The following is a 14499-nucleotide window of genomic DNA, read 5'->3' as shown; positions in this document are numbered from 1 at the left end:
ACAGAGGGGAAACTGAGACAGAGGTTGAGTGACTTGCCCAGAGTCGAATAAAAAGTGGGTGAGGCTTGGTGCCCTATGAACTGCACCACCTGACTGTGCCATAACCCTTCTGATTATTAGCAGAGGATTTAAAATTTGGGGCCTCCCTTTCAATCGAGAGACATTTATTAAGCGCCTACTATGTGCCACAAGGAGACGCTCGCCTCCCAGACACGGCAGCTCCCATCCCTCGGCCGGGCCGGGCATGCGCAGGGACAGCTGCGTGTGTGCTCCCCACCCACTTTCGGGGCGGGGGGGGGCGCAGCCCTTGCTGCGCGCGCAGCCCAGACAAGCGCCTGTTGGATGGCGGGGGTCTCTAGGGTTTCCGTAGAAGCCTCGCTTCCCTCTGGCCCCGCCCCTTCCCGTCCTGCCCCCTAGCAACGCGGCGGCTTGTATTGGCAACGCCGGGCTCCCCGGCAGCCGCGGCTTGGAGGTGGACGGCGGCGGCAGCCACCCTATCTATGGAAGAGCCCCTGCTGCCCCGATGGTCGCGGCCCGGCCCCCGCCCCCCGGGGGCCCCGTGAGCTCGGCCACGATGCATCCTAACGCGTTCACAGTCGACGCTGCCCAGCGCAGGAGGGAGTCGAAGACCCCGAGCAGCGGCAGCAGTCACAGGCGAGGCCGGCTGAGATCCAGCCTGGGCATGTCCTCGTCTGAGGGCACCCTTCCCGTCCGGAGCCCCGAGGCCAGCGGCAGGCTCAAGTCCAGCGTCGGCCCCTCCCACATCCCCGTGGTCAGGCTCAAGGTGGTCACCGACACCGACTTGGGGTTAGCCCAGGTGAGGCCGAGGCTCGGCCGGCCGGGGGCGGGGGAGGCCGGGGTCCTGGCCAGAGAAGCCCTCGGGTGTGAGCGGCCGCAGTGAGAGGCTGTGCGGCATAACAACAACAACAACAGCTATTATTATTTTAACTTCCACTGTGAACCTTAACCCAGGGAAATCGGAGCTATTTTCACCCCCATTTTACAGATTAAGAAAAAAATAGACTGAGGGGCAGCTAGGTGGCGCAGTGGATAGAGCAGCCGCCCTGGAGTCAGGAGGACCCGAGTTCAAAATTCAGCCTCAGACACTTACTAGCAGTGTGACCATGGGCAAGTCACTTAACCCCGATTGCCTCACCAAAAAAAAAAAAAAAAAAAAAAATTTAAAAAAATAGACTGAGATAAAAAGATACATGCATCTGCATACGGGTAGTAAGGGCTTGTGTCTGGATTTGAACCCAGGTCTTCATCCTTCCCGGTCAGCACGTGGTTGTGAGTAGAGCCGGTGTTCTTAATTCTAAGTGCTTCACAGATCCTTCTGGCCGGCTGGGAAGCCTATGGCACCTTTCTCACAATCGTGTTTCAAAGGGGCATAACTGTTAAGTTCTTAAGTTTTTTGTGTGTCGTGGGTACACACACTCACACATGTACACACACACACCTACCACAGTTTATTTATCAGAGTAAAGTTTCATTGCCTATATTCATAATTAAAGGAAATGCAACATTTCGTTTAGTAAAAATTAAGGATGTAGGGGTTTTTTTTTCCTCTTCAAGGTCACAGACTCCTTGAAATCTATCTAAGGAGCTCGCTCCCGCAAGGGTTCTGTGGAACCCAGGTTAAAAATGCTTGGCGTAGAGGATCAGCATTGGAACCTACATGCTTTGGGAGACCTACCTTTGTTACATACTAGTGGTGTGAGGGACAAGGCAAAAAACCTCACTCAGCCTCAGTTTCCCTATTTGAAAATGAGGATAATAATAGCACCTACCTCATGAGATAATACATGTAAAACACATTGCAAAATGTTATACAAATATTAGTTGCTCCTAGTATTACTTTCCATTTCACATAAGACTCTAAAAGACAAGCGAGAGAACCTGATAAACTTTGGAGGAGGGATTTTCCTTACCAGGAGTTACCTTCACTGATGAAATCACAGCCCAGTACCAAGATCTTAGGAAAATGCAGCCAAATTCAATACTTATTGTTTTGGTGTAGGGAGGGCAAAGAGAGAATAGCTTCCATCCAACTAGACCTGGGATAATGCTTTTCTGATCTTTAATGACTATTCAGTAGGGTGAGAATCTTTACCTGGGTGCTGCTGTTTATTTGCTTCCTTGTTTTTGTTCCTGGTTTGCAAAAGAGATAAAAAGCAGACACATCAAGAAGGGGGGAATATTGCGTTCATCCTAAGTCTTAAACTTGAAAAGGTCTCTAAGACAAAGAAGAAGATGAAAGAGAGAAAGGTAGGAGGCCAGCCACTAAGTTGATCTAGTAGAAATCTTTTTTAGAGGAAAAGCTGACATGATTAGGTTGAACTGATCAGTGGAATGTTTTGGTTATGTTGGACATTTACATACAGATCTCTGTTTTGAAATGATGTTTTTTATCCATTGATCTCCCTCTGACTCAACTTTTGACTGCTAGAAGTTAGGGAGCTGAGAAATAGCATCAAAACTCTGGAGAGTTCACATCTTTTAATATTTCTTGTTACTTTTACTTTGATTTTTAACAGAGTATGAAGCATGGAGCATGAAGTAGATTTTTTTTTTTCTTCATCTATAAATTCAGCTAATTGCTGCAAATTGATATGTGAGAGTCATTTCACTTTAGAACCCTCCACTATCCCTGGTTTGAACTTTTATATTTATTTTTTTTTCCCTGAAAGTGCAGGCGTCTCAGCTTCTCAAATGACCCTTATCACATATCCCCAAACCCAGAATTCTTTGGGGGATCCAGGCCCTGCACCCTCACCCTAGCACTATGGAACTACTGTGAGAACTCCCTCTGAGGCTTCTTCAGTCTCAAGATGCGTCAGGAGCTTGGCATTCTGTGTCCACATCACAAAACCCCAGGGAGGGCTGAAGGTAGACAAGGGACATCCTTCTGTTTCAGAGAATTTACCGTATGCCATAGAGCAATCAGGAATTTACCCAGTAGCTGGCACTTTTTTACGTATGGAGGAGTAAGCATCATGGGAATTTGGCCTAGATTGTAGAGATAGTGCAACCCAATGGGGACAGAACCTTTGATGGCCCAGAATTTTCCATTCCCAATGTGCTTCCTCCTCATATGACAGGGTAGGGTCTGCGTAAGTGGAAGTGGAAAGTGACTGCAGGAAGGAGGTGATACTGACGCAGAAAGGAGCCACTCCGGGTTGTTGTTTCTCAAGTGAGAGAACCTGATGAGAAGCCAGAGAGGGGGACATTTTTTAACTTGGGGCATATCCAGTCAGCACCACATGGACTCCTGAGCCTGCTCAGCCTCTGCTGCTGGTCAGTCCTGATTCTCAGGAGTTATTGGAAATTCTGTGCAGGTTCTTGACATAAATTGGGTCCTAAAATTAGGGCAATTTATAAGATTCCTGAAAGCATTCCCATATCATTCCAAAGTGTGGGTGCCTTTGACAGAATAGTCCTTGGATTACGGTATGAATTAGCACACCCAAAGCCTTTGGAGTCAGCAGAGGTCCTTGAGCTGGGCTGGCACTCAGCCCAGTTACTGGAAGTGTGATCTCTGGCTGGATGGCCTTTTACATAGTTCTCCAATATTGTTTCTGTTATTGCTGTCCTTATTTGGTTACATATATGTCAGATCTGCAGTTGAGAGAGCTAGTTTGCCTCAGTTGCTTCATCTGTAAAGTGGGTTTAATAATAGCACCTTCCTCAAAGGGTTGTTTTAAGGACCAAATGAGATAGTAATTGTAAAGTGTGTAGCATAGTTCCTGGCACATGGTAAGCACCATATGAATGCTATTATTATTGTTGTTGTTGTTATCTATGTTAAAAACCTGCGCTGCCCAGAGCCTGCCTTGAGTTAGGAGGTTTGAAGAGAAACTCCAAGGTTGGTAAACGTGACCAGATGTGAGTGTGAAGCAGTAAGTAAACAAGTAGTGCCATTTTCTTCTGTTTTGCCACTACTCTTCTCCCACAATAATTGGTGCTGTTCATTTTTTGAGTTTTCAAATAAAGGCCCTGTTATCTTTTAAAAGTAAAACTGATAAGGAAAATAAATACTGTAAGTCTTTTCTAACATATTGAGTAATCAAGTTTCAGAAATTGTTTTTTAATAGTTGTAGACTTTAAAATTGTATTTTTAGTATGGAATTTTAGAAAATGCAAGTGTTATTTATAGGGTTTATGCTTATGGAATAATTATTGGCATGTATCTAAGACTAGTCTTCCAAAAAAAGTATTTTTCAAAAAGCAGTATCCTGGGAATCTGAAGTCTATTATTCCATCTCTTGTTATATCACAACTAATGATTCATGGAAAGAAAGTCTGCTTGAGCTTCCTTTTCCACCTATTAAATGATTATTATACTTAGTTATATTATACTCAGTTATATTATATTATACTTATATTATATTATACTCAGTTATATAGGCGGTGTGATGTTTTATAAGTTAAGGTTTCTCAAAGAACCGTTTTCCTTTTTATGTGGCTTTTGGGTTGCCAATATCTGTGAAAGTACCTTAATGATTCTTGTCTTGATGGCTATTTTTAAACAAAATTATTTTATGTGATACTTGTATCAGGATGTTGACAAATGTTAAGAAGGTCACTTGATAGATAAGAAATAAGAAAACAAATTTCAATCCTAAAAGAATAGGGAATCAAACTGAGAGTAGTGAGAAGAGCCAAAGAGACAACCAAGAATACCTAAGAGAATGGCTTTTTCAAGCACGTGTACGACTGGGTGGCCCTAACGCCCCTCGCACTCAGAAAGTTTAAGAGATTTTACTGTGTGAAGGACGGCTTAGCCAGTGTGATGGGAGCCAGGGGCACAGTTTGGAAAGAGACAAGAACAGAGGCATGCACACCTTTAAACTGAAGAAAGTGCTTGAATTTACGGAGAACATGGATTTTAGATGCCACTGTCATCAAAGCTAAGTGTAGAACGTAGTTTACCAAGGAGCATCCTCATTTCTAACGTGAGAAGTGTGTGTCTGGCCCCTTGGAATGGTTTAGAGCAGTGGTTCTCAGACATGTGGTCCAGAACCCTGAAGGTCCCTGAAACCCTTTCAAAGAGTCTGCCGGGTCAAAAACTGTTTTCATACTAAGGCATTGTAATTTCCGATACGGTAAATATCAATGGATATAACCCATATGAACAAAAGCTCTTTGGAGAAGAGGAGTTCTTAGTAATTTTTAAGTGTGTAACTGGGTCCTGACACCAAAAGGTTTGAGAACTGCTGGTCTAGGTCATGAACCATAGTTTCAGAAGTGCTGAATGGGTCTCAAGTGGAAAAAGTTTAAGAAGCTCTGGTCTAGGGTAAGCATATTATGACTTCCATATATCTGTGTATGGCACCCTGTTTGTCTGTGTGTGCTATTGGGGGCTTGAGCAAATTGAAACTTCATCTGGGCTAGCAGAACAATCACGGTCCTGGGCTGAGAATTGGTTCTTAGGCCATACCGTTTGTAGGCTCCTGTCTGATACACATTACTCTGAGACCCAGTAGTAAAAGGAGTGAAACAGGAAAGGGGATGCCTAGAAGACAATTCTCTTGCCAGACAGGAATAGCTCACCTTACCCAAGACCTGACCCCGATTTCCTCCAGATACATCCACTTCGTCAATAAGCATTTATCTTTACACGCTTACTATGTCCTAGGCACATTAACCAGCAGGCTTCACCCTGCTCACTCAGCACGGCACTCAGAAGATAGCATTTGCCTCCCCAAGATCATTGCTAGAGCCAGGACACACACAACTCACTCCAGAAATGAGACAGCAGAGAACCAGTCACTGCGAGAACAAGGCGTCTCCATGAGTCAGATTCTACAAATACATACCCTTCACCTGCTCACTCAGCATCTTCTTGTCCATGGGTTAAACTAGTGAAATAATAACACTTGCTGACTCTTCAGGGCTGCTCAGCTCAGTGACCCTAGGGCACTGACGGATTGCTTTTGTCCACATACCTGAACATTTTCTTTCCATTTGTTTATTTAAATTTTTAAAAAATTCTAAATTTACCGAACACCACCCCTCCCCTCAGATGAGCATTTTTATATACAGGTGCCTGAAAATTGAATGGACTGGCTATGTTAACCCCATCATGTCGCATTCTGGACCACCAGTCAGTACTGTGAGTACTGACCAAATAAAATAAAAATTAGACGTAGAATTTTGGAGCTTCTGAATCACCATCACGTCCTGAGGCTCCAATGGGCAGTCTGTTTTGCTTCCACCTAACCTGAGCCCAGATATCTCTATGATGTCATCTTCTTCAACCTATGGTTTCTACGTTAGGCTGTTATAAACATACAGATGCACATTTTCATGGTGGTTACCATAAATGTAGGATAGTTCAGCTTCCTGTCCTAAAGGAAGTGCTAAATGTAAGGTTCTTGCCCTTCACCACAGAGATTTCATGGAAGTAGATGATGGCCGTGGAAACTCTCCACCTGAAGGAAATTTCCGAGTCTGGCCTAAGACTCATGCTCATTGAACTGGGCACTTGGGACAAACTGAGATCACCAATTCTTTGCCTTGCCTGACACTGAACCCTTGCAGCCTAAATCTAACTGGAGCCTAAAGTTAACTCAATAATAAAGCCAAATTAAGTGTTTATTTTCAAAGATACAAAAATGTTAAGGAACTTAAATTATATTTCTCACATCAAGGTACTTAACAAAAAATTTTTAAATCTAGAAATTTAGGGATTAGAACAAAGATGAAGAGATGAATGTGAAACTGACTGAGGATGTGTCAGTGTTACATAAGAGTGACATGTGTCAAGACACATAAGAGTGTCAGTAGGAAATATAACCACCCTCCCTCACCTGACCAAACCTAAATCTCAGCCACGGACGTTGTCCTCCCACCAGCCCTATCTTGGGCCTCCAGGAATTGCTGGTTCTGATCCTACTTCAACTCAGATACCACTTCCCATTTCTGGCTATTCTGCCTGTTCAGGTGCTTTGCCTCATTCATGTTTACATGTTTGCTCTGCATTCCTGACTCCTGCCTTCATTTGAACTGCTTAGTTCTTCCTTCCTCTCTTCATCAAAATGGGGAGGGAGGGTTCAGTTAGCACATTAGTTTCAAAAAATGCATCTTTGTACCCTACCCAGAGAGGGAGAACAGAGCTAATGATGTTTTTAAGACTTAAAAAAAAAATCAGCTACTTTGAACAATTAAGGAGTTTCTTACTCCATCATACATTGAACCTACAGATTGTATCACATCTGCTTTCCATCCTCTCACAATATCACTTAGGTATAAAACACATTTTTTAAAATTACTCTGAACAACAAATATTTATTGAACGTCCGTATGTGAAAGATTATGCTAAATGTCTCATCAAAGATGAAGAAAATATGGCAACTCTCCTTAAGGAACTTTCTATTAGAGATTTTCATAAATCAAACATAAGTTTTTCTAGTGAAATTAATGCATCTGCTATGATCTACTGAAACATGGCATTTAATAAATTTTAGAATTGTGGGAAACTAAAATTGGTATTTTTGTAGGGTGTGCAGTTCAAGACCATGGATCTTAACAGCATAATCCAACTACTTCAGGAACAACCCAGAGTAAGTATTCCCTGAGAAAAGAAATTATTCCATCACATCATAAAATTGTGTGGTCCTGGAGGGTTATGTTGTATTTTGCCAAATAAAAGTCAGATTTCTCCCTTTTTATTTAAAGGACAAGAATTTTATTCTAAATCCAAGGACACCTTAAATACAATATATGCACATGCAGCCAAATGCTAAATGGTGTAGAGTTAGGAATCAGATTAAAGTGGGAAAGGGCTAGAGGGAGAAAGTAATAGTAAAGTAACATAATTGGAAAGAATCAGCTTCTAAAAGGAAAACCTCCTCGCAGGACGAGTTCGCTGCCCCCGGATAAAGAGCAAATATTAGACAAATGATTCATTTTAGATTTCCCTGCTTCAGAAGCAAGATGCAAACTATGTTAACAGAAGAATTCTTTTGGATGACCCTTTACATAAAGTTTCATGGCAACAATATACAATACATATTGTGGCCATTGGTCAGTATCATCTTATACACTGGGCATAGTGCATTTTAAAACAGTGGTCAGTCTATCAGTGAAAAAATAATTTAGATTTAACTGGGGCATTTTTGCCAAAACTCATGAATGACCTGGAATATCTTTTAGAAATGTCTTAGTAGAGAATATAATCATGGGTATTAAATTTTCTTAGTGTATAAATTTCAAAAGAGAGACTTAACAATCATTTACTAAGATAGCATCAGAGATTTGTATTAGGGGAAGGAAGACCCTTAAAGCTCTAGTGGTCTCATGGGACCAAAATGACTTGCTTAATAAGGAAGCTATTACACTTAACAGAGGAAATTGTTTGAGATGAACACATAACTTTTATTTCCAATGAAATGGTTCACATATTAGTATGATATTAAAATGAAATTATATACAAATTGGAATATATATTTTATATCTAAAATAAAAAATAAAATTTATATATGTTAAATAATTTCTTCTTTTAAAATCTATTATAGGCATAGTCTATAGTCCAGACTAACAATCTTTTACTCTCTTTTTGTTGTGCTTTATCATAGTAATTTTAGCAACTAATTTATCCTAGAATTTAATGTGAAAAAAGTCTTTAAAATAAAGTCATTATTAAAATTGTCATTTAGGGACTATTTACTTAGCTGTTGACCTTAAGCTCTGCAAACTTTAAAGCATTACATAAATGAGCTTAATTATTACTAGCTCTAATTTTACTGATCAAATTGTGTAGCATTTTCAAATTTAAAGAAATATGCCTACAGGAAAAAAAATTAAAACAAAGGCTGGATGAGTATGGACAGTGACAGCTTGACTCCGGGTTTCCTTCCAGAAGAAGATTCTGATTGCTGTTTAAAATGATGGCCTAATTGTGGGCCCCTATTTCAGAGATTATAGTTATACTAGTAAAATGGCAAATTTGAGGAGAAAAGGGGAAACTCAGTCATTTTTCAGGCAGTGTTAGGAAAAGATAATTTGGTCATTAAAACTGTACTGCAGACTGTCTCAATCAAGTTTTAGCATATAGAAATGCTGAGTTTGCTCTATGTAAGGAGGATTTTATTTTTAATGTAATATAGTTTTAACATGTTACATTAAGTTGCATTTCTCGTTAGCATGGTTTCTGTCACTGATTTCATAAAACAACGTGAATAGACTATTTCAAAACTACAATGTCATAAAGTTGTGAAAAGCCTTTTGTTTAGCAGCACAGTATATTTGACACCATGATTTATAAATGCTTGTAGTTTTTTTAACTTTAAATAACAAAAGAACATTTCCAATACCTTATCAGCACAGAAGAATTACCCCTTATTATTTGTTGTAGGATGGTTTAGAAGAAAAGCAACTACAGTCTGTTAAGATGATGGTGCAGTGTTATCAGAATGGATTTGTATCCTTTACAAATTAATTGTTAATTTCCTTATCCAAAGACGGATCAATGATAACCGAAAATAATTTACATTATGTCCTTTTACAAAATGTTTTCATTTTTTGTTCTCCAAATGAAAAGCCTAAGTTAAACTGTGATGCATTTAGAAACAAGTCCTACCAATTTCCATGTAATCAAAAGGATCTAAGATATCTTCCTTAGTCATAGAGTCAGTCATTTGGTCCAACAGGCATTTATTAAGCACTTACTGTATGCTAGGCACTGTGCTATAAGAACTGGAGATGGGCAAAAAGTAGTCCCTATTCTCAAGGAGCTCTTGGTTTAACGGGAGAGACAGCCTGCAAACAGCTGCGTGGACAAGATGTGTGCAAGATAAATTGGAGATAATCAGCACAGGGAAAGGACTAATATTAAGCAGGGTCAGGTAAGACTTCTTGCTTAAGGTCAGGCTTTAGCTGGGACTTAAGGGAAGCCGGGGTGCCGGGAGATAGAGATGGGGAGGAAGAGCATCACATTCATGGCAGACAGCCAGTGAGAGGACCCAGAACTGGGTGATGAAGGAACGGCAAAGAGGCAAGTATCTCTTCTGGATCACAGATTTTGTGGAGGGGAGTGAGGTGTGAGATAACTGGACAGGTGGGAGGGGGCCAGACCAGGAGAGGATCTGAGCTCCAAAGCAGTATTTTATATTTTATGCTGGAGGTGTATAGGAAGTCACTGGAATTTATTCAGTAGAGGAGTGATGTGGTCAGTCCTGCAGTTTAGGAAGATCATTAATAGCTGATTGGAGAGTCAGCCTGAGTGAGGAGAGACTTGAGGCAGGGTGGCCAACCAGCCAGCTGTTGCAGTAATCCAAGCATGAGGGGATGAGGGCCTGCACACAGTGGTGGTGATGTCAGTGGAGAGCAAGGAGGGGATGTGTAAGAGACCTGTGGCGAAGGTAAAATTGACAGGACTTGGCAGCAGTCAAGTGACCAGACACCTCCTCTTTGTAATGAAAAGCAGAAATCTCAGTTCTAGCCCATTCTCTGTCAACTAGTTCATAGTTGATAGGTCACATCCTCAGTGGGTCTCAGTTTTCTAGTTTGTGAAATGGGGACATCAACCTAAGTCATTTTTAAGCTCTCTTCAGCTCTTAAAAGTGAATAAAATTCAATGATATTAGTCTATATACAAGCACAGCTTTTATAACAAAGTGGCAGGGTTCTTTTTTTATTCAAAGGCCAATGAAATCTGCATTTCCTGAACACTTTTATAAGGCATAAGATTTTTCTTCTGTTTCCAGCCTGCCTTCACAGACTGATTTCGCATCCTTCCCCTTCACGCACTATAGGTTAAGAGCCTCCTTGCTGGTTTTCAGTCTTGGCGTTCCTTTTCTCACTCTGTGGCCAGCCCGCATGCCTGGAGTGCACTCCCTCCTCACCTCAGCTTACCTCAGGGCTCAGCTCTGGTGACACTACAGGAGAAGCCTTTCCTCATCCCCGTAGGTATACGCTCTCCTTCCTTAAGTTATCTTGTACGTAGTTACACGTCTCTATATTACATCTGCAAAGATCTCAACTCCTTGACAGCAGGAACTGGCTTTTGTTTTATCTTCCTGTGTCTAATGCCTAGCACATAAGTGCATAATAAATGCTTGTTAGGTGAATGAATGAAAAAAAGGTGTGATATCACAATTAGTTTAAGCCTTGACTATAAGGTAAAGTCATCTAAAATTAATTTTAATAAACTAAATATATTTTACTAAGACAGTTCAGAATTTACGTCGCTTCATTCATCCCAAAGGCCTAATATCATACTAAAAACCGTCTAGGCAGCTAGGAGGGTGGTCTTTCTAACAATTAGACCAAAGAACATCACAGGTGACTCCCAAGGTGTTCTGTCGCTGTAGGTGTTCAGTGTATGCCAGAGACTCCTTTCTTGGGGGTATTGGAGAAGAGGTTCATCTGTTAAGGATTGAACCAATGGCCTCGAGGTCCCTTTGCAGCAATAGTTCTATGAAAAATTAAATTAACAAAGCAATAAATAATCTAGCTGCAGAGCATAGGTGCTCTGGAGCAGATATGACCAATTCTCAATTTGAGTAAGAAATATGAAACAAAATTAAGTATCATGCAAATATAAGTATCTATTTTCAATTCCTCCTATTCAATTCAACAAACATTCACTAAGCATCTACTGTGTGCCCAGTACTATGCTAGGCACTGAGGATACAAAGACAAAAATGAAAACAGCCCCACTTTCCAAAAGTGTGCATTCTTTCTCCTGTGATGGCTATACAGTAAATGTAAGAATCATAGGAATTATTTGGAAATACACTTTTCATCAGTCTTCAGTCGGTCAAATCCGCAAGCATATTTAAGCACCAAGACAACCTGAAACAGTTCCTGCCCTCGAGGAGCTTCCATACTATTGAGGGAAACAACATGTGCATAAATAATTATCAAATATATGCCAAGCAAATACAAGGTTCTTATAGTTATTTTTCCAATGAAATCGCATCTAATTTGATATGATTTGAGAATCAAGGAGAGGCAACCCAGGGGGATCAAGAAAGGCCTTGTGGTTGGAGCTGTTAGTGAACTGAGCTTTGAATACTCAGAAATGGACGTGAGGAGGGAGAGCTTCCCAGGCACGAGGTACAGTCTGTGCAAAGCCATGGAGGTGGGGTAACAAAGGCTGGGAAGGGGAGCAGGAGTGAGGGAGTGAAGAGCTCTGAGTTCCCAACAGAGCCTAGGTTAGGGAGCTTCCTGGCCAGGAGAGTGGAACAGTCACCGGTGATGGACAAATGTTACTTTGGCAACAACTACATAGATTGATGTTTTTCGGAGCAGTAACCAAGGTAAAGATAAAAAGAATCCTATTACAAATGTGTAGCATGTTTAAGGACTTCTTATCTTCTTCCTTCAACAAAAGTGCTGTTAGAACAGGAATTGCTGTCATTGTCATTCTAAAGATGTGTATTTTCTTAATGAAAACTAATAAAAGCCTCTCAGGGATTTGGTGCAAATATTTAAAGTCATGAGTCTTTGTTCAGAAAAGATTGAAGAGCAGCCCGGTTTTTTGGATAGTGTATGTGAAATTCTGAAACTATGCCGGTAAGTTCTTTTTCCTGAGTTTTATTTCACATTAGCAGTGTATTTTATCGCATCTAATTTTTTGCTGAGGCAAATAGACTGTGCATCATGGTGCTTTGATGAAGTAAGGAGCAGCTTGGTACAACACTGAGAAAACTTTAATTGATCCCTTGATTCCAGTAACTGGGATTCTCAGGGGCAGTCAGTTACCTGCAGTTGATTGGTCTGAGACTTCCAACACCAAGGGATTAAACAATAAGTATTGTTAAGGTGTGTTTTCTTGTTACCAATGGCTCTCAGGTGAGGCATAAACTTTAGATGAAGCCAAGGAACCATAATATCCTTAGAGAATTTTTGTGGGACAACATACGTGGGCGGATTGATTGGCAAGATTTAGAATGTAATTTTAAGGATAGTATTTTTGAAAGAAGGCTTTTTTTCTCTTCATTTAGAAAAAGAAAAATTAATTCAGGAATTTAATAAGGTTTTTGTTATCTTAAATTTTGCTTAAATTTATAATTAAATATCATTCTTATTACAATAAAAATAATTCATGTAATTCTGCTTGCATTTTTCAGAATAAAATTAAGTTGGCATATATCTTGAAAGATTCAAGTTGAATGACAAGTTGAACTTGACATGCATGTTTTTTCTTATTAACAAGACTCTTTAGCCAAAAGAATGAGTTTCTTCACTGATTTCTCTCTCAGTAGATAGCTGAGAACTGATTATGCTTCCTTGCTGCCACAGTGGCAAATGAAAGCCTATGTTTCAAAATTCTTTCTCATTTGTTCCACAATCCAGTATAAAATAATCTTCTTGAAGTTAGAATAAATCTTTAAATATTCATTTAGAATCAGAAGTGTAGATTCATTTCACTATTTGATGCTTACTCTAAAACTTTATGCAATCTATACATTTAATACTTTTTCGATATAGTTAAGAAAGCAACAACGATTGAATGAGCACCACATTTGAGAAATGAAAAAAATATATGACATGACCCCTTCAAGACTTTACAATCTGGTTGAGGATTGTACGACAAAATAATTTACTGTTTTTTTAGCAGAATCCCCCTCATTCTAAAATCCTTTATATTTGTGAGAATGTCCAAGTGTAGGAAGAGCATGTAAATAGGGTGTTTTTTCCACGCTAATGTTGGTATAGCATCCTACCAACCTAATACATTGATCTGACTGATGCTTTTGGTTTTCATTTTCCTCATTCTTACATATAAATCTTCTAAGCACTTTTATTTTTTTCAGATGTTACATCACTTTATTTTTTTTTATTTATTTTTTGTCCTTCTCTCCCTCCCTCTACTGTGCATTACAGAAGACCACCATTTGACACAGATGGATAGATAGATAGATAAACAGACAGACAGATAGATAGATAGATAGATAGATAGATAGATAGATAGATAGATAGATAGATAGATAGATAGATACATATATATTCATACATTTGTAAAACTATACCATGCATACTTCTGTTTGTCAGTTCTTTCTCTGGAGGTGTATAACTCCTTCCTTCATAAAGTCCTTTATATGACATTTGAATATTTATAATACTCAAAATAACTTAGTCATTCACAGTTGTTCTTTGAAGAACGTTACTATTACTGTGAATGACATTCTCTTGGTTCTGCTCATTTCACTTTTCCTTATTTCATGCTTTTCTAAAATCAGTCAGCTCATCATTCCTACAGCATGGTAATGTGCCATCACAGTAATCACTTTTATCCCTTTTCTTTCTTTTTTCTTAATTTCTACTGATGTGTGGCATTTGCCCCCTAAGAGTCTCTTCTTTCAGGTCATTTTGGTCACAGATAAACTATTTTTAAAAACTTCCATTTTGACTCTGGAAGAGTGAGCTTGTCCCACTTTATCCACACTATAACACTGACTTTTTTTTTTCCATTTTCCTGTTTAGTTGCAGACTATTTCATACCAAGTCTGTTTTGCAACTTTGTCTTCCAGTAAAAAAAAAAAAAGA

At 39.9% G+C, this 14499-nt stretch overlaps 1 protein-coding gene across 1 annotated transcript in view; it reads left to right on the top strand.

Annotated features, from left to right (window-relative positions):
* The first annotated feature begins 523 nt into the window (after nucleotides 1-523).
* CFAP69 (cilia and flagella associated protein 69) overlaps nucleotides 524-14499 on the top strand; it is a 72946-nt gene continuing 58970 nt past the window's right edge. The window contains exons 1-4 of the mRNA XM_027847918.1: nucleotides 524-817; nucleotides 7503-7565; nucleotides 9359-9424; nucleotides 12413-12522. Of these exons, the coding sequence (XP_027703719.1) occupies nucleotides 524-817; nucleotides 7503-7565; nucleotides 9359-9424; nucleotides 12413-12522 (533 nt within the window). The remainder of the gene's footprint in view (nucleotides 818-7502; nucleotides 7566-9358; nucleotides 9425-12412; nucleotides 12523-14499) is intronic.

The sequence above is a fragment of the Vombatus ursinus genome, unplaced genomic scaffold, assembly GCF_900497805.2.
Source record: "Vombatus ursinus unplaced genomic scaffold, bare-nosed wombat genome assembly UNPS02005459.1, whole genome shotgun sequence".
Lineage (NCBI taxonomy): Eukaryota > Metazoa > Chordata > Mammalia > Diprotodontia > Vombatidae > Vombatus > Vombatus ursinus.
This window is presented reverse-complemented; position numbering and strand designations above follow the sequence as displayed.